The sequence below is a fragment of the Onychostoma macrolepis genome, chromosome 24 (assembly GCF_012432095.1).
Source record: "Onychostoma macrolepis isolate SWU-2019 chromosome 24, ASM1243209v1, whole genome shotgun sequence".
In the NCBI taxonomy this organism is placed as follows: Eukaryota; Metazoa; Chordata; class Actinopteri; order Cypriniformes; family Cyprinidae; genus Onychostoma; species Onychostoma macrolepis.
Window position 1 is genome coordinate 27,238,664 of NC_081178.1, and position 19,471 is coordinate 27,258,134.

The window sequence follows — 19,471 nt, forward strand, 5'->3', positions numbered from 1 at the left end:
CGATGATGCTGGGCACAGACACCTCGCTGCGGAGGAAGAGCACTCAATCAATCACAGCAGAGCACAATATCATCAGAACACTGGTATCTTCAGCAGATAACAAATGGTTTTAAGTCCGTTATTTCTATCTTCTGCTGGAGTGTGTCAGGAGGAAATATCAGTTTACATTCCCAAACATTCATTCAGCCATTAATTGTAATAATCCAGTGATATTTGTCTGATCTGATCATCATCAGTCTGTCTGGAGTGACATGAAGAACCAGAACAAACTGAGACTAAATCCAGAAGAACTGTGTCTCAAGACGCTTCAAGAAACCTCCTGCGAAGATACAGTGCTGTTAACAGTTTTAGGCACTTGTGTAAAAATGCTGTCAAAAATAATGTCATAAATATATTTTCTTTATCAATTAACTTCTATGAACTAAACTAAATCCACATGTGTTGTGTTTAAAGCAGGTTTTGTCCTCGCTGCACTCGAGCAGAGTTTCTCAGGAGCGTCGCAGGAGGTTTCTTGAAGCAGAGACACAGTTCTTCTGGATTTAGTCTCAGTTTGTTCTGGTTCTTCATGTCACTGCAGACAGACTGATGATGATCAGATCAGACAAATATCACTGGATTATTACAATTAATGGCTGAATGAATGTTTGGGAATGTAAAGTGATATTTCCTCCCGACACACTCCAGCAGAAGATAGAAATAACGGACTTAAAACCATTTTTATCTGCTGAAGATACCAGTGTTCTGATGATATTGTCCAGCGCTGTCTGTCACAGTAATGTTATACATCACGACCCCTTCCCCTGACCTCTGAGTCTTCAGTGAAACTCACCCCATGATCAGGCTGTTGATATAGTCGTTCCCGTCCATGTGGCCGAACTGGAAATCCCTGGAGGACAGCATGAGAGACGCACGTCTGTAAAACTCTTCTGATCATTACAGAAACACCGAGCACAGACAGAAGCAGCGGCCGATTGTCCGGACTGTGTTCATCTCTCAGCTCTAATGTCTACTCTACGCTACTCTAGAAATAAAGCAAAAACAGAGCAGCTTACAGACTGTTAACTAGCGATTGTCTAGTTGAACCAGGAAAAACACGACAAGCTTCTGGATATTTGTCCGTCCAGACTGAAAAAACAAAACAAGAACACAATATATCCGCGGGGTCGAGCACTAACGACTCTCGCGGACGATTACGGGACACAACTCTAATACATCTTGGCTAATATAATGTGCTTTTTACTGCAAATAAACTCCATCCTGAAACTGAAAGAGAAGTCAAAAATCCTCTGTAAAATGTTTACTGTCAGAATACATGTGATAATATGATGCGGTGTATATATAAAGAGTTCAGTGTAGATGAATCGTGTCACAAGACAAGTATGAAGCTGTCTGTGTGATTACATGTATACGTACAGCTCATATTACACTGCAAGTACAGTATTTGTAAAGCGCTGCAGCATGCAGTAATATGGAAAACTCACGGAGTAATTCATGTGGTTTTTCTTTGAGGGAATCATTTCCTCGGGTAAAAACATTAAACTGTGAATTGTATGTTTACAGTAGAAGCTCTGAATACAGATGATTGAGCTGAAGAACAGCAGCTGATGCTGGGGATCAGGACGACTCTCACCTGTTGAACTGATCCCGGTGTTCAGTAGCAGCTCTCTGGATCAGACCTTTCAACCTGAACACACGGACCGGTTAAACACAGAAGAGAACACCGACCTCACAGCGTCACGACACACACAGCGCTGCTCTGTACCTGCTGCTCCGCTCCGCCGGATCCTTCTCATCAGTGATGGCGATCGCCACCAGTTTACCTGAGAGATAAAGACACCAGAACAGTCTCCTGATCAAGACAGACGCCCAGAGACAGAAAAAAGGCTTTCAATAATTCTCATTCATCACAAATCCAGTCTAGGCTGTGAGTGTGTGTAATGTATGTTTCATATATGATCATAAGTCAATGTATGATCATTTCATATGAAGCTCAGAAACACGACGAGCGGAAAACACTTAAAGACGGTTTCCATCGACTGCAGCAGATTCTAGTCTTCGACAGTCACAGTGTTACTGGGTTTTTTCTGCTATGCTGGTGTTGTTCCTAATAAATGTCACAGCAATGCGTCTTGAATATGTTTTGCATCAAGTCCGATGCTTCTTTCTTTTTTGAATTAATGCTTGAGTAGACATTTCATTACCTAGGCTTATGACTTTCCAGTTCCCTTCATTTCTAGCGCTATTTTTAAATGTTTAGTCAAGCAACAATATATTAATAATCTTATGTACCTGTATGTGTGTGTATATATATTTTTATTTATTTTGTCATATACATGATTTATTTTTTTTATGAAAACTTTGTTTTTAAAAATAGATGAATAAGCTATTCATTATGTTTGTATATTCGTTATGAAGAAAATTCGTTAGCCTAGCCTATTTGTTATTAAGTTGATCAAGTTAAAATTTAAGAAAAATGGAATTAGCCTGTAGTCTACAGACAGGCCTATAGACTAATTCTATTTTTTTCTTAACTTTTATTAGATTTCAGATCAAAATAAAACAACTATTGATAATATTTAAAATGGGAGAAGTCACTGACATAATTTAGGCTATACTGTCTTCGCCTGCAGAACAAAACAAAACCCATTTAATTTGCAGCGTTAATTTATGGATTAAAAGACAGACAATAATTAAATCATGACAAGAACAATCAAGATTTTTCTTGTAATCAAAGAAAAAAATATTACAAAATGAATGCCGAGTGATGTGTGACAGTGAACGCATCTCCGCTGTATATCATACAATCGCTGGTCAGTCGCAAATATTAAACATGTTTAAAAAAAATCTTTGTGAAACGACTGGCAACAGCTGGTTCTTGAACTCTAAGATTATAATCTTCCGACTGCGAACAGCGACTGAGCCCCGCTGGACACGATCCGTCCTCGAGACCAAACTCATTCAGAACCGCCCGACAGTCGTGTGGTGTGTTCTCGGCTTGACCAGCACGATGGAAAAATAACAATCATTTCCATATGTTCGTATGTCCACAAACGCGGTTGCTCTAAGGTTAAGTTTTGCATCCAGCACATGGGTTTAACTGAATACGGCAGAGCTGCTTACCGGTCTCTCCCAGCTCATACAGCGTGAATCCATCGATCGGCAGGTAGCTCTGGAACCGCTCGCGGTTCACCCAGGATGACAAGCTGCCGTCTTCATACTCTGAAACACAACAACCATCTTACTACAGAGACCTCTGTGACCAATTCACCGGTCAAGCACTGCACAAACATTCATTAGATGCTGATTTTCTTCACGTACCATCATATGTGAAATAGGTTCCATCTTTGAAGACGACCACTGAAGGCAATTCATGCAAAGCCACAGACTGCAGCAGAACAACGCATTTCAGTGAGATTTCATGAGATTGTTTCAAACACAGCAGACTGGATAAAATCAAACCGCAAGCAGAAGAATCTGAAAATGGTTCATCTCACCTCTGGCAAGACGTCTTCCGACGCAGAGAAGAAATACGTGTACACAATGAGCTCAGACGCCACCTCTATGTACTTCTCCTGAAATCACACAACAGCGAAATGAGCTCCAATGATGAGTTAAAGAGGGGTGCGTGTGTGTGAGAGTGAGTGTGTGTGTGAGAGAGAGAGAGAGAGAGAGTGTGAGTGAGTGTGAGAGAGAGAGAGAGAGAGAGAGAGAGAGAGAGAGAGAGAGAGAGTGAGTGAGTGTGAGAGAGTGAGTGAGTGAGTGAGTGAGTGAGTGAGTGAGTGAGTGAGTGAGTGAGTGAGTGAGTGAGTGAGTGAGTGAGTGAGTGTGTGTGTGTGTGTGTGAGAGTGTTTTTGTGAAAAGTCAGGACATAGATGTGTATAATGACGAGGGTATGGCAGGTATTACAAGGTGAAGGTGGCATCTCAGGACATTGACCCATGTCCCCACTTTTCAAAACGCTTATAAATCACTCAGAATGAGGTTTTTTTGTGGAAAGTTGAAATGCACAGCCTCCTGTAAGGGGTAGGTTTAGGTGTAGGGTTGTGTGTGTGTGTGTGTGTGTGTGTGTGTGTGTGTGTGTGTGTGTCTGTAAGGGGTAGGTTTAGGTGTAGGGTTGGTGTAGGACAATAGCACATACAGTAAGTACAGTATAAAACCATTACGCCTATGGAGAGTCCCCACTTTTCACAAAACAAGTGTGTGAGTGTGTGTGTGTGTGTGTGTGTGTGTGAGTGAGTGAGTGAGTGTGTGTGTGTGTGTGTGGTGAGTGAGTGAGTGTGTGTGTGTGTGAGTGAGTGTGTGTGTGTGAGTGAGTGTGTGTGTGTGTGTGGTGAGTGTGTGTGTGTGTGTGTGTGAGTGAGTGTGTGTGTGTGAGTGTGTGTGTGTGTGTGTGTGTGTGAGTGTGTGTGTGTGTGAGTGTGTGTGTGTGTGTGTGTGTGTGTGTGTGTGAGAGTGTGTGTGTGTGAGTGTGTGTGTGTGTGTGTGTGTGTGTGTGTGTGTGTGTGTGTGTGTGTGTGTGTGTGAGTGTGTGTGAGTGTGTGTGTGAGTGAGTGTGTGTGTGTGTGTGAGTGAGTGAGTGTGTGTGTGTGTGTGTGTGTGTGTGTGAGTGTGTGTGTGTGTGTGTGTGTGAGTGTGTGTGTGTGAGTGTGTGTGTGTGTGTGTGTGTGTGTGTGTGTGTGTGTGTGTGTGTGTGTGTGTGTGTGTGTGTGTGTGTGTGTGTGTGTGTGAGTGAGTGTGTGTGTGTGTGAGTGTGGAGATGAAAAAGTTTATGAAAATGAGTGCAACAGCAAAAACATTCACTAAGGTTTATGGACAAAAAAATGAAAAGCTTAGAGATAACAGTGATTGCAGACTGTCGTCCCCTCAGCAGATCTGACCGCTCTGTAATAAGCAGCGCTGTGCAGGTGATGTGAGGCTGGTTAGGGTTTCGGCTCTATCTTGTCGGCTGTGTGTTGTGTGTGTAGGGCCGTGTTTCCATCCGGGTTCATGACGACCTGCAGGGTTCGTAAGTTGATGGAAAGCTAATAATGAACTTGTGATCTGGGTTGGTGTGATCGTCCAGTCAGGAGTCTGATGAGCTGCGTGTTTCAGAGTGAAGTGTCACTGTGTTCATTTACACGCTGCTCCACGTCAACCTCCACATACAGGAGCTCGAGCTGCTCGTAACGGCCATTCAGGACACAGCGGCATCGGTGCGTGACGTCTGTATGTGTCTGGTGTAGTTTACACAAGCGCTGGAAGCGATCTGTCGCGTGTATACGGCACTCATTGTTTACACAGTGCACAGAGATTGTGGGTATGACGGCTAATCAAAATGGTAATTACTTGCGCTTATCCTGATTGCTCAAACCGACTTAAACCTAAAAGATTACGTTTGCTCTCGCGAACTCATCCGGGAGTGTTGACTTTTCAAATTGCGTAAACTACGGCAGACACATACAGACGTCACGCACCGGATGCCGTGCACGCGCTCAGGGCAGCTGGACATAGTGGTGTATCAGAGGTAAAAAATTATAAAAATGCTGCTCAGTTTCTCGCACAAACCGATCGTTTCGTGTCTTAGGACATCAATGCATCGTCACAAGCCGCAGGGTTTAATTTGGATTTGTGTGCATGTTTTTTTCTCTCTCAAAGATTCTGTGCCCATTGACTGGCATTATATGACTGACAGACTGCAACGGTTTGAGTTAAAACCTTCGTTTGTGTGCTACTGAAGAAGCATCTTGGATGCCCTGGAGGCAAGCAGATAAACATCACATTTTCATTTTTGGGTAAACTATCCCTTTAAGAAAAATTAAGTGACTTATATTTTAGACAAAACATTGACACTTTTTGCTCAATTTCACAGACGAAAATAGTTCCAATCAAAGCCACAGCAGAACTGTGCGGTGTCTGTGATTAACACACAGCGGTGTTTGGTTACTGAATGAATGAATGAGGCATTTATATAGCGCTTTATTGTGTATTGCTGTACACCCAAAGCGCTTTACAATCATACAGAGGGTCTCTCCTCAACCACCAGCAGTGTGCAGCATCCACCTGCAGCCACAGGACACCGGCGCCAGTGCGCTCGCCACACACCAGCTACAGGTGGAGAGGAGAGAGAGATAGAGCCAATCAAGTGGAGGGGATTATTAGGAGGCCATGATTGACAAGGGCCAGTGGAGGGAATCTGACCAGGACACCGGGGTTACACCCCTACTCTTTACCAGAAGTGCCATGGGATTTTTAATGACCACAGAGAGTCAGGACCTCGGTTTAACGTCTCATCCGAAAGACGGTGCTTTTTTACATTATAGTGTCCCTGTCAATATACTGAGGCCTTAGGACCCACACAGACTGCAGGGTGAGCGCCCCCTGCTGGCCTCACTAACACCTCTACCAGCAGCAACCTAGTTTTCCCAGGAGTCTCCCATCCAGCTACTGACCAGCTCAACCCTGCTTAGCTTCCGTGGGTGACCGGTCTTGGGCCGCAGGGTGATAATGGCTGTGGCGAATGAATGAATCTACATGAATGAATGAATGAATGAATTCTGTAACACATTCATAAACAGTCACTTGCTTCGCTTCTGAATGAATCAGCCGTTTAAACGAATCGGTTGAATGAATGACTAAATGACTCACTCATTAAGACACCTTCTGGTGGTTTGTTTTATATATAAAAGTATTGTTGCATCTTTACAAACATTTCTTAATTGTATGTTCAAAAAAAAGTATTTTTTAATATTATTCTTATGACATTTATTTATGCATTTGAAATTCTGCAGTGTAAATGCATTTATGGCACCTCAGCTTCATCAAACAGTCTGTAAATACATCTAATGTCACTTCAGATGCAGCTTCTGTGTGTCCTGCAGTGGAAAGATGAGTTTGATACGGATTTCATTTGAACGGTAACAACTCTACACTTTATTATTATTGTAACTGAATTAATTGATACAATGTATGAATTTGATTTGAAAGATGACATTTAATAAAGTTAGGAAAAAATGCTTATTTATAAACATATTGGGAAATTACATCTGTTTTTTTTTTTTTTTATATATACAGCAACTCATTTCGACCTTTTTCCAGTCATAAAGCACTTTATTTTGTTTAAGTGTAAACATCTGTAACTAGTGCAGTTTGGGGGAAATTATAATGTTTAATAATTTAATTAATGAAAATAAAATGTTGCATTGAAAAAAAGCGAGTCACTGGATATATATATATATTCTGAATCGTCCAAGAAAGTTGCAATCAGTGCATCTCTAGAATTGATGAATCTCTAATTGAGGATTATATCCATATCTAATATATATGGTTTGCTCCAAAATGAATAGTGTGAAGGAACATCAAAGAATATTAAATGAGTTATTAAAGGAGACACACAGATGAGATTCAGCACACATTCACATGTTAACTTTAGTTAAGTGTAGATATGAAGACGGATTGAGCAGCTCACTTTCAGAGGAGACTCGCTTCCGACATACACAAACAGCACACTGTGCCTCTTCAAGACGTGCTCAAACATCTTTCTGCTGGGCAGCGAGCGCACGGCTGGCCTGAAACACACACACACGGTCATCAGAAAATGACTTTCCTAAGCTAACCCAGCGGAGTGCAGCTGCGTCCCAGTTCACCTCCGTACACTACTAAAGCATGCACTGTTTTTGCAGGTAAAGCACGTGCAGCAGAAGAGCAGGGAGGTTTTGGAGCAAACTATCACATCATAAGCGTGCCGTGAAACGCTGTGGGTTACTCATCTCAACGCTGTGATGTGGAACACACTCATTCCTCTCTCACACACTACTTAGGGTGGAGAGCACGTGAACTGGGACGCAGGGACTTTTCTAGTAATCTTGATCAGCTGTTTATTTAGGGATCTGCACACAGAAGCAGGACTGTCCATCCCCGATGTTTAAGATCGCAGCTCAATCTGATAATATACTGAGAAACTGATACACATGTAGTGTTTACTGCACTGCAAATCAATACTACGCTCTACACACTTTCACTTTACTAAGGCCATATTCACAAGAGTTTTACATAATAAAAGGTTAACTTTAAAAAGGTAGTAGTGTTTAATACAATCACTTTGTTTAATGTGAGCTCAAGATCAGTTATGGAGGCGAGACTGCTGCAAAAACACATCGTAGGAAACAACGCACAGATGATTTATAACCGTAGATAAATTACATGCACTAGCTTTTAAAGCCTTAACAAGGTTTGGAGAAAAAACAAACAAACAAAAAAACCTTTATACGTTTAAAATTCAGAAATATAGCTATAGTTTAGACAGCATCTGATTTAGATTCTCACCCAGCCACTCTGTTGGCAAACTCGATAATGTCATCTTTGGTTCGTGGTCCCTTGTAATTATATGCCATCTCCCCCTTCAGCCTGAGAGAGAGAAACACACTTTTATTTAAATCAACAATAAAAATACAGAACAACCCACTGAATCACTGACTCCTCATACACCATACGAACGCATGACGCCACGACACACATCTATAGCATGTAATTCACTCGTACAGTGGGTATAAACGTCTACAAACCCCTGTTAAAACTGCAGCTTTCAGAGGCATACACCTGTAACGCAACACTGATCAAACAGAAACACGAACCCTAACCTGAGCGTGCACATGCTCTTACAGCAAGACTCTGTGCAATTAACCAATCACATTCAAACTCTTACCAGTCATCATTTAACTCATTTTTATTTATTTAATTAATCAGTGATTCAGTTTAATAACTGGCAGATGTTTTGACAGACAACCTTTAACGGTGTCTATTCAAAGTAGTGAAAGTGTATTTGCATACACTTTATTTATTTAATTTGTTATATTATTGCTTTAAATGGTACGCAGGGGTCGACTGATATCGATCATAAACTCCATCCAGCTGCTAAGCGTTAGATGCTGTACTGAGAGGCAAGCGGTTGTACAACTCCTTAATAAAGAAATATTGCCTGTTTACTGTGTGTTCACATTATTTTGACAGTATATGTAACTCTATAATCTATAGATGATTAACCCTCTGCTGTCATGCAAATGATGCAATACGTTATCACCCAGCAACTGGTGAGGAGCAACAGCCAAACAGGAGCATTTACTCCGGTAACAGAAGTACACAAGACTCTTCCAGTGTCCTCCAGAGAGCGAGAGTCTCGGACCGACCCGACACACAGATCTGAGCCCTGCTTCGGCTTCAGCGGCTGGACGAGGTTATGACCGACAGATATCAACCCCAGCCGGACCATCAAACCAATCATACAGATCAAATAAATATATACAGTTACATAAATGCACTTTTCACATATTCTTGTGAGAGGGACTCTGTCCTTCATTAGGAGACTTGTTAGCCTCATGAGGAATTTCATCAACACCTCGGTCCCCAGAAACCAGGCCTGCGTCTGACGGGATTCACACACACACACACACACACACACACACACTTCAGTACTAACAGCAGTCTGATGCTCAGCGAGACTGAAACACACTTCACACTCGGGGCAGAGACCCACTGCACATTATACACAACATATCAGTGGCCATAACAGACAATAGCCTTTTATAAGTTATCGTTGTGAGCCTCTTTCATTTTCAGACTCACACTCGTCCATACAATGACAGTGAATCACAGAGTGATCCCACATCTCACATCAGCTCTGGAGGCAAACAGCAGGGTTTGGTCGGTCAGCAAGAGTCTCTGAGACGGAGTCAGCGCCGCAGCACTATTACAGCGCTCGGATCTGCTGGCCTCGTGTCTTCTGCTTCATCATGACTGTGTTTCCTGAGCAAACACGCCAACTCATTTACTGACGGCACACACTTTTTGATTCTTGATGTAAATAGTGTTGTCTAACGACTGGATTGCATCCATTTTACTTTTTGGTGAGGCGACAGATTTTTTGGTTAATGATTTTTGGAAATAAAAGACCTTTCGGTGAAATGATGTTTCTTTGCAGTTTCCTTGTTGTCTACAGTAAGGATTTAAAATAGACGACTGGTGCAAATCCATTTGTGCTTCGTGTCAGAAGCAGAGAAATACAACAGAGATATAACATCGGTTCCCTGTCAGGGATTTGTCATCTGGTGTAGAAACACGTCCAATCAGGACTAAGCATTATTCTACACGCTTTCTTAAGATCAGTTAGTCACCAGATTGTTTGGTCAGCCCATGACTAACTAGACACACATCTGCACATGTATTAGCGTGAGAGGAACGCTGCAGAAAGACTCACAGTTTAATGGTGGGATACCCTCGCACGCCGAACTCTGACGCCACACCTGCATCACACACACATCACATGACCATCAGCAGAGATCTGAACCACGTGTGTTACTGTATCTGACCAAAGCCCAGGCTAGTGTTGCACCAGATCACCGATACACCATATTATCATGCATTTAATAAAAACATTGAAAGTTACTAATTAAAACGCTTCCTTTTCCAGTTATTCAAAGAGTGAGTAAATTATATACAGAAAACTAGCAAAGAACATTATAACTGACTTCAGTGATTAATTACAACAATTATTTAAGCTTTAATATAGTTATTTCAAACACAGTATGTTTGATTGCGTCATCCACAAGCGTGACTGCACACAGTATATCATGATAGAGTCGAGCATTCATTGCTGGTTCTCACCTGAATATGCGGTGGCGTCCATTTTTCCGACTCGGACCGGCGACCCAGAGCGGGTCAGCTCCGCTCCCACCTCCAGCCAGATCGGCTCCAGCTTCTTACAGTATCCACACCACGGCGCGTAGAACTACAGCACAACACAGACCAATCAAACACACACACACACACACACACACACACATGCACATGCACACACACACAGCTTTACATTAGATCGTGAGTGTTTGACTCACATCCACCAGCCAGACGTCCTCCATCCTGCTGTCTTTAAACCTGAACAAAGACAAACAAACAGGATTTGCATTAACTTTTGACCGACATCTTATAAACTCACGAACCAAAGGAAACTGGTCAGAACAGAAAGAAAACTACTGGTCAAGTGATTTCATGAGGTTTAATCTGTCTGAATTAAGCACTGAATCACAGTCAGGTTTGCAAGAGCAATATGAGAGCATCAGTAAGTGATGAACACACACAGGCCAGCGCTTCATATTCAGACCTGCAGCTGTCAGATACTGTATGAATATGAATATGAATATGAACCGAGTCAAAGCATCGGATCTTCACACAGCCTTCACTCATGCACACTGCGATAAACTCAGGACTGTTCACACAACGAGCCCAACTCTGTCGACCTTTCTCAAAACATTGTACACATTATAACAACGACTCCGAAAGAATATATTAAAGGAGAAGGAATATCTCACGTGTCATCGAGGTCCTGCACCAAAGCAAACGCGGAACTGAAGAGAAGAGAAGAGAAAACTGCAAACACACACAATCGCAGCGTCAGACGCCGATCTGATTGATGATGACGGACAGATATAAAGAGATATGAGAGATATGAAGAGTGTGTACCCGCTCTGAGCAGCGCCATGGCTCCGAGTCAGCAGCGCATCAACAGGAAATGCGAAAAGCAGCAGCGGCGCATGCGCAGTGACGCCATGCGCTTCCAGTCTAAACGCTGAAGCTGCGTCACGCTGCGTCCGATTCGCTCTCGCTCCCTAAACACTGCATGACACGCAGCACACTACAGGTGCTGGTCATATAACTAGAATATCATCAAAAAGTTGATTTATTTCACTAATTCCACTCAAAAAGTGAAACTTGTATATTATATTCATTCATTACACACAGACTGATATATTTCAAATGTTTATTTCTTTTCATTTTGATGATTATAACTGACAACTAAGGAAAATCCCAAATTCAGTATCTCAGAAAATTAGAATATTGTGAAAAGGTTCAATATTGAAGACACCTGGTGCCACACTCTAATCAGCTAATTAACTCAAAACACCTGCAAAGGCCTTTAAATGGTCTCTCAGTCTAGTTCTGTAGGCTACACAATCATGGGGAAGACTGCTGACTTGACAGTTGTCCAAAAGACGACCATTGACACGTTGCACAAGGAGGGCAAGACACAAAAGGTCATTGCAAAAGAGGCTGGTTGTTCACAGTTAATAGAGAGGCGAAGGGAAGGAAAAGAATACAAGCAATAGGGATAGCCGCACCCTGGAGAGGATTGTGAAACAAAACCCAAAGAGTGGACTGCAGCTGGAGTCAGTGCTTCAAGAACCACTGCACACAGACGTATGCAAGACATGGGTTTCAGCTGTCGCATTCCTTGTCAAGCCACTCTTGAACAACAGACAGCGTCAGAAGCGTCTCGCCTGGGCTAAAGACAAAAGGACTGGACTGTTGCTCAGTGGTCCAAAGTTATGTTCTCTGATGAAAGTAAATTTTACATTTCATTTGGAAATCAAGGTCCCAGAGTCTGAAGGAAGAGTGGAAAGGCACAGAATCCATGTTGCTTGAAGTCCAGTGTGAAGTTTCCACAGTCAGTGATGGTTTGGGCTGCCATGTCATCTGCTGGTGTTGGTCCACTGTGTTTTCTGAGGTCCAAGGTCAACGCAGCCATCTACCAGGAGATTTTAGAGCACTTCATGCTTCCTGCTGCTGACCAACTTTATGGAGATGCAGATTTCATTTTCCAACAGGACGTGGCACCTGCACACAGTGCCAAAGCAACCAGTATCTGGTTTAAGGACCATGGTATCCGTGTTCTTAATTGGCCAGCAAACTCACCTGACCTGAACCCCAGAGAGAATCTCAAGAGGAAGATGAGAGACACCAGACCCAACAATGCAGAAGAGCTGAAGGCCACTATCAGAGCAACCTGGGCTCTCATAACACCTGAGCAGTGCCACAGACTGATCGACTCCATGCCACGCCGCATTGCTGCAGTAATTCAGGCAAAAGGAGCCCCAACTAAGTATTGAGTGCTGTACATGCTCATACTTTTCATTTTCATACTTTTCAGTTGGCCAAGATTTCTAAGAATCCTTTCTTTGTATTGGTCTTAAGTAATATTCTAATTTTCTGAGATACTGAACTTGGGATTTTCCTTAGTTGTCAGTTATAATCATCAAAATTAAAAGAAATAAACATTTGAAATATATCAGTCTGTGTGTAATGAATGAATATAATATACGAGTTTCACTTTTTGAATGGAATTAGTGAAATCAACTTTTTGATGATATTCTAATTATATGACCAGCACCTGTACACAGAGTGGAGGACACCGACTTAAATAATTTGCGAAAGCTTCACATTCGTAGAATGCAATGGTCTGATTCCAAAACAACAACTTTCTCCATTATCTCACCTAAAAAAAGTAATGTTTTAAACAAGTGTAAAGGTAGAAGTTGAGCACACATAACATTGTTGCATAAATTGGAACCCTTTTACCATTGCATTGCACCCTGTAACTTATTTATATATTTTTTCTTTTGAATAGGCTTATATTTCTCACTGTAAAACAAACACACAATCCTTCTACTATGCCCTAAAAGTTTGTATTTTAGTGAAGAAAAATATATAGTTTTGAGCGGTGGTGTAGTCTAGTTTTTTTGTTGTGGGCATACTTAGATTTTTCCTTCCAGACTCATACTCACCGTCCCAAAGCGACACCCCATAATAACACTCACTAATTCATACAATATGCATCTGTGTAACTGAGAGCAACCAGAAAGACTGCTTATGAGATATCAACATGTCAATTTATTATAAGACTTTAACAGCCAATGACATTTACAGCTGGGGAGACTGGACTGGTTTTCTACTGTTTAGTGTTAATCGTTTAACTCGGCCAGTTACAGTTTATCTTAAGAATATGGTCCCTGGAGCACAGGTTTTATCAGCTGGCAATTTTCAATGCACTGTAAGAAATTATAGTCTGCCTCGACCCAGCTTCCACTCCACAATATGTTTGATCATGCTCATTTCCCAAAATGGCTTAATTATTATAGAAAAGAAGAAAGTCAACAGTTATGTTGTTTGTAGACCATTTGTGATGATCACATCCTGACCATCACAGACTACAAGCCCCCGCCACAGGCCTGTGATGATGACACATCCCTCCCAGATACACTCAACCACTTTTACTCACGGTTTGAAATGCAGAATGACACACCTGCACAAAAACTGCCCACACCTCCCAACGACCAGGCGCTCTGTCTGTCTCCAGCCGACGTAAGGAAGTCCCTATCTAGGATCAACCCACGCAAGGCTGCGGGTCCCGACAACATACCTGGCCGTGTACTGAAAGACTGTGCTGCACAGCTGACAGATGTCCTAACAGATATCTTCAACACCTCGCTGAGCCAGGCAGTCGTCCCCACATGTCTCAAATCCACAACAATCATACCGGTACCAAAGAAATCACCTGTGTCCTGTCTAAATGACTACCGTCCCATAGCACTGACTCCAATCATAATGAAGTGCTTTGAGAGGTTAGTCATGCACAACATCAAAACCAGCCTCCCCAACACACTCGATCCGCTCCAGTTTGCATACCGTCCGAACCGCTCTACGGACGATGCAATTTCCTCCACCCTCCACCTGGCTCTTACCCACCTAGAAAACAAAGACTCTTATGTTAGAATGTTGTTCATTGACTTCAGCTCAGCATTCAACACAATAATCCCACAACAGCTCATAAATAAACTCAACCTGCTGGGCCTTAACAATTCCCTCTGCAATTGGATCCTGGACTTTCTAACCGGAAGACCTCAGTCAGTCCGTGTCGGCCACAACACCTCGAGCACTACCACACTGAACACAGGTGCCCCACAAGGCTGTGTGCTCAGCCCGCTGCTCTTCACGCTGCTGACCCACGACTGCACTGCCAAGTCCAGCTCCAACCACATCATCAAGTTCGCTGATGACACAACAGTGGTAGGCCTCATCAGCAACAACGATGAAACGCACTACAGAGAGGAAGTGGCACAGCTGGCTGAATGGTGTGGCACTAACAACCTGTCCCTCAATGTGAGTAAGACAAAGGAGGTTGTGATGGACTTCAGGAGAAACTCCGGTGATCACCCCCCACTGACCATCGACAGCTCGCCTGTGGAGAGAGTCAGCAGCACTAAATTCCTGGGGGTGCACATCACAGAGGATCTCACCTGGTCCACCAACACCATGTCACTCTCCAAGAAGGCACAACAGCGCCTACACTTCCTCCGCCGGCTGAAAAGAGCAAGTCTCCCTCCACCCATCCTCACCACTTTCTACAGGGGCACCATTGAGAGTGTGCTGACCAGCTGCATCACTGTCTGGTACGGGAACTGTACCGCAGCAGACCGCAAGACCCTACAACGGACAGTGAACACCGCTGCAAGGATCATCGGTGCCCCTCTCCCTCCATCCTGGATATTTTCCTCACACGATGCTCCAGCAAAGCCAATAGTATCGTGAAGGACTCCACACACCCTCCCACAGTCTCTTCCAGCTCCTACCATCAGGAAGACGGTGCGGAGCATCAGAGCCCGCTCTGCCAGACTGCTCAACAGCTTTTTCCCCAGGCTGTGAGAGCCCTGAACTCAAATCACCCCGCCCCTCTCTGAACCCCCATACAAACCCCTACCTCCTGAAACATGTAACGTGCAATTCAAGTGTGCTACACACAGGTGAGTGGGCCTGTACAAACCACCTGTAGTAGCACACTCTCCTCCTCTATGCGCACTAGTCACTTTTCACACACACTGCTGTGTGTACATAAATCCCACAAAAAGAACTCCGTAATATATGTATGTTTACATGCTCATGCACTACAAATCATCCTGCACTGTTCCCCAGCCAGCTGCTTGAACTCAATGTTTCTCCTTGCACATGTACAGTACTTATCTGAAGCATTCGTATAGTTTGTATAGTTTGTATTTTTTAGTTTGTATAGGTACTTTTTATAGATAGTATATTTATAGTCAAAATCTATCAGTAGGATAGTTGTGTATAGGTTTATATTGTCTTACTCCATTGTTGTATGCCTGTATTTATGTAGCACCGTGGTCCTGTGAGGCACAACATTTCGTTCCACTGTATGCCCCGCATGTAGCGGAATGACAATAAAGCTCAACTTGACTTGACTTGACTTGACTGAGCAAATGGTCACCAATTGTAGAATGGGTGCGGGTGTGGGACACCGAGAACTACCTCAGACAAAGGGGTGTCAGACCTTAATTAACATGCAGACCACAGCTGTAATAACAGGAGCAACTGTAACTGTATAAAAGGTTTGTGCTTAGGATGTTCTGGGTTCATTCCGACTCCGCTGAACCCAAGGTACTACATGTGCTTTGTCACTGCTATGCTGCAATAAACATCTTCATCAAGATCTTCATCGTCCTCATCACTTTTTCTTACAGCACATTTAAGAGTGCCTGTTTTAAAATTCCCTAGCCCTGCTAAAAAAACAAAACAAAAACAATAGAAGCTCAATAGAAACCATCACAGAAATTCCAATGGTTTCCATTAAAACACCATTATAAGCCATTAGCTTTTTACAGTAAAACCATTACAAAATTACTTTTTGTAGTGTGTTTTGGGCATTTTTCCAACAGGATTTAACATCCCACCAATAATCCATCACATACCAGTAGACACCATTATAGTTTCCATAAAAACCAATACAATTCTCATTATAACCATTAAAACCATTACATTTTCTATTGTGTTTTGGGCAGAGTTCTATTGACTTTCAGTCCACAAGGCTGGTCAGGAGTTCTCATGTATCTCATCATCTGAAACAAGGAGATATAAACATTGTATTGGGTTTAACTGCTGTACACACACACACATCTGTGTTATCTCTCCCTTCTCCTGCATTCATTGATCCGCACACTAATGCTACTGAAGTTATTAGCTAGAAGAAAGAAGACGAAAGCAACATTCTGAACAGATGCAATAGATATGAGCTCCTATTAAAATCACATAAAGTACTGCTGTTAATTGAGGCAAAAGCTCATAAAACCCTGTGTTTAACACTTATGGAAATATAAGAGTACAGAAACAAAGCGATAACTTTCAGTCACGTCACTGGAGGAGCCACAGCTGTGATTCACAACAGCATCGGCAGCTGAGAGAGCGATCATCAGTACAGTACAGCGCCGCAAGCTCAAGAAGAGACAAATATAGCCCACATCAACATTACAGTACCGCATTAAGAAGATTTATATATAATATAAATATATTACATATATTATTTTCATTATTAACAATTACCAGCATCATATAAATCTCAGCTGTCAATAACGGACACATTCAGCGGTTGCATGGAGATCGTTTATCCTGCAGACATTAAAGGAGACAAAAGAAAGGCATTTAAATAAACACTGTTACATGAACATCCTGAATCTCTTTATGTTGACAAACCTGATCTTCTATACAGAGAGGAACCTCGTATGGAAAAGAGTTATTAGTGAACATTTCCCCCACACTAAGAAGGGAATCTGTAAAGGAAGTCAGATCTGACCACTCTTCCCATTTCCAGTCCATCAATCTGTACAACAGTGGAACGGTCTTAATTCAAGGGAATGAAGCTAGTCTCCAAGCTTTCGAAAAATCATTTCCCCTTTTAAAGCAGACAGTTGAGGAGCAAACACCTTGCAGTGTTAAAGAGGAAGAATCTGAAGATGAGAATGAACTGCTGGCCTGCTCTCCGGTCAGCACACCTCCGGTCCCATCTGATGAACCGATGACTGAGCAGGCCACACATGCGTCCAGTTATCTCCGGTGTCTTCCTGAGAACATGGCTCTTCTAGAGATGGAGGTGTCAGAACTAAAGCAGCTAATGCTCAGCCGCCCAGATGAATCAGTGCTTCTGATGGACTCAGTCGGAAACAACATTGAACCCCAGACAGTTCTAGCGCTCCACTGCAGAAACACTAAACGTGTTCATGAACTGCTCACTAGTGATGATCTCGGCAGCCCGCAAATGACCTCCATAGTTTAAATGAAGGTACAGCCAAGGCAATGCATGAGATGGCACAGAAAGCCTCACAGACATTCCCCAGGTCACGTGTACTGGTCTCCAGCTTGCTCCCACGGCTGGACGTCCCACCCTCTGTGATTGATAAGATCAGCGAAGAGGTCCGTCACTCCTGTTCCAGTCTGCCCAACGTGCATCTAGTCCATCACAGCTCTATAAGACCATGGCACCTGTATGACGGGCTCCACCTCAATCAGGATGGAGTCAGGATTTTTGCCAAAGCTATCAAAGATGTTGCTCTTGGACGCTTCCCAACAAGTGGCTATAAAGGAGCAAAAAGAAATGTGAGAATGCAACCGTTCGAGCCATCCGGACCTTCAGCTCGCTCAAGACCACCACAAGACCTTCACAGACAACCCATGACTTCAGGCTGGTCTCACAGACAGCAAGAGAAGCAGCCGTACACTGAAGGCCCGTCCCAGCAGAGACCCAGCTACGCTCAGATCACAGCGACACCTTCAGCAGCAGCGGCTCAGGAACTGTCCATTACTGATGTGGGAGAAATTAAACCACTGCTAAACCTTCTCCGCAACAAAATGCTCAACTGAAATCTACAATGATTGATCACAACACAATGATTATTATAATTGTGATTATTTTTATTTTCGATTACTATATTATTACTGTTATTATTTTAAGTAATTATTCACAATGATTTATTTTAATCAGTATGACTACCTTTTTACTTGCTCTATTATTACTATTACTTTGTTATTTTGTTTTGTTTTATTTTAATATTTATTTTATTTTATTTATAAAAATTTTTTGGGGGTTGCCTTCAGATAAACAGCAGTATTTCTTAAATCGCTGATCATATAAAAATGTTAAATATTAGCTTTTGGAATATTCAGGGTTTGTGCTCTAAAACATTTGGATCAAAAAGCACAAACACAGATTTTTTAAACAGCATCACAAATGTTGACATCCTAATTCTAACAGAAACATGGTGTAGATCAGATGTGTCCACTCAGTGTCCTGCAAGTTACTCTGAAATCATAGCGTCCTCCTGGAAACTCAACTCAGTACACCGTGGTAGAGATTCTGGAGGTTTAGTCATATGGATAAAACATAACCTTGCCCCCTTTACATCACCAGTACAGCAAGGCAGAAATCACATTTGGTTAAAATTGGATAAAAGCTTTGGAATTCTAGAAAAAGACCTTTTCATCTGTGGAATTTATATTCCTCCATCAGATTCTCCATACTACGACAACGAAGTATTTTACACTTTACAGGGAGAAATTAATCAATATCAAACTCTTGCTATGTGGAGATCTAAATGCTCGAACTGGTTCAGAATTGGACTATATTGATAACTCGGGAGATAAACATCTGTTCACACATTTACCCCGAGATCTCTTCAGTACTCTACCTCGAAGAAACAACCAGGATACTGCAGTCAATAGGCAGGGGAAAGAGGTCTTTATATCCTCAATGGTAGAATCAAAGGAGATTCCTGTGGACAATTCACCTATAGCTCAAATCTCAGCAACAGTGTTGTAGATTATA

At 42.5% G+C, this 19,471-nt stretch overlaps 1 protein-coding gene across 3 annotated transcripts in view; it reads right to left on the reverse strand.

The window, feature by feature from the left end:
* tmx3b (thioredoxin related transmembrane protein 3b) overlaps positions 1–19,471 on the reverse strand; it is a 37,846-nt gene that overhangs the window by 4,473 nt on the left and 13,902 nt on the right. Inside the window, exons 1-14 of one of the 3 annotated variants that reach the window (XM_058765408.1) lie at positions 11,491–11,643; positions 11,340–11,397; positions 10,866–10,905; positions 10,636–10,759; positions 10,229–10,274; positions 8,302–8,382; positions 7,445–7,544; positions 3,495–3,572; positions 3,319–3,385; positions 3,121–3,219; positions 1,763–1,820; positions 1,631–1,684; positions 830–886; positions 1–26 (exon numbers count right to left, since the gene is read on the reverse strand). The exon at positions 1–26 is cut by the window's left edge and continues 104 nt beyond it. In XM_058765408.1, coding sequence (XP_058621391.1) covers positions 1–26; positions 830–886; positions 1,631–1,684; positions 1,763–1,820; positions 3,121–3,219; positions 3,319–3,385; positions 3,495–3,572; positions 7,445–7,544; positions 8,302–8,382; positions 10,229–10,274; positions 10,636–10,759; positions 10,866–10,905; positions 11,340–11,397; positions 11,491–11,509 — 907 coding nt within the window. In that variant the 5' untranslated portion in view covers positions 11,510–11,643. Of the gene's footprint in view, positions 27–829; positions 887–1,630; positions 1,685–1,762; positions 1,821–3,120; positions 3,220–3,318; positions 3,386–3,494; positions 3,573–7,444; positions 7,545–8,301; positions 8,383–10,228; positions 10,275–10,635; positions 10,760–10,865; positions 10,906–11,339; positions 11,398–11,490; positions 11,644–19,471 lie in introns of those variants that run through there. The other 2 variants (XM_058765409.1, XM_058765410.1) reach the window with 2 other exon arrangements.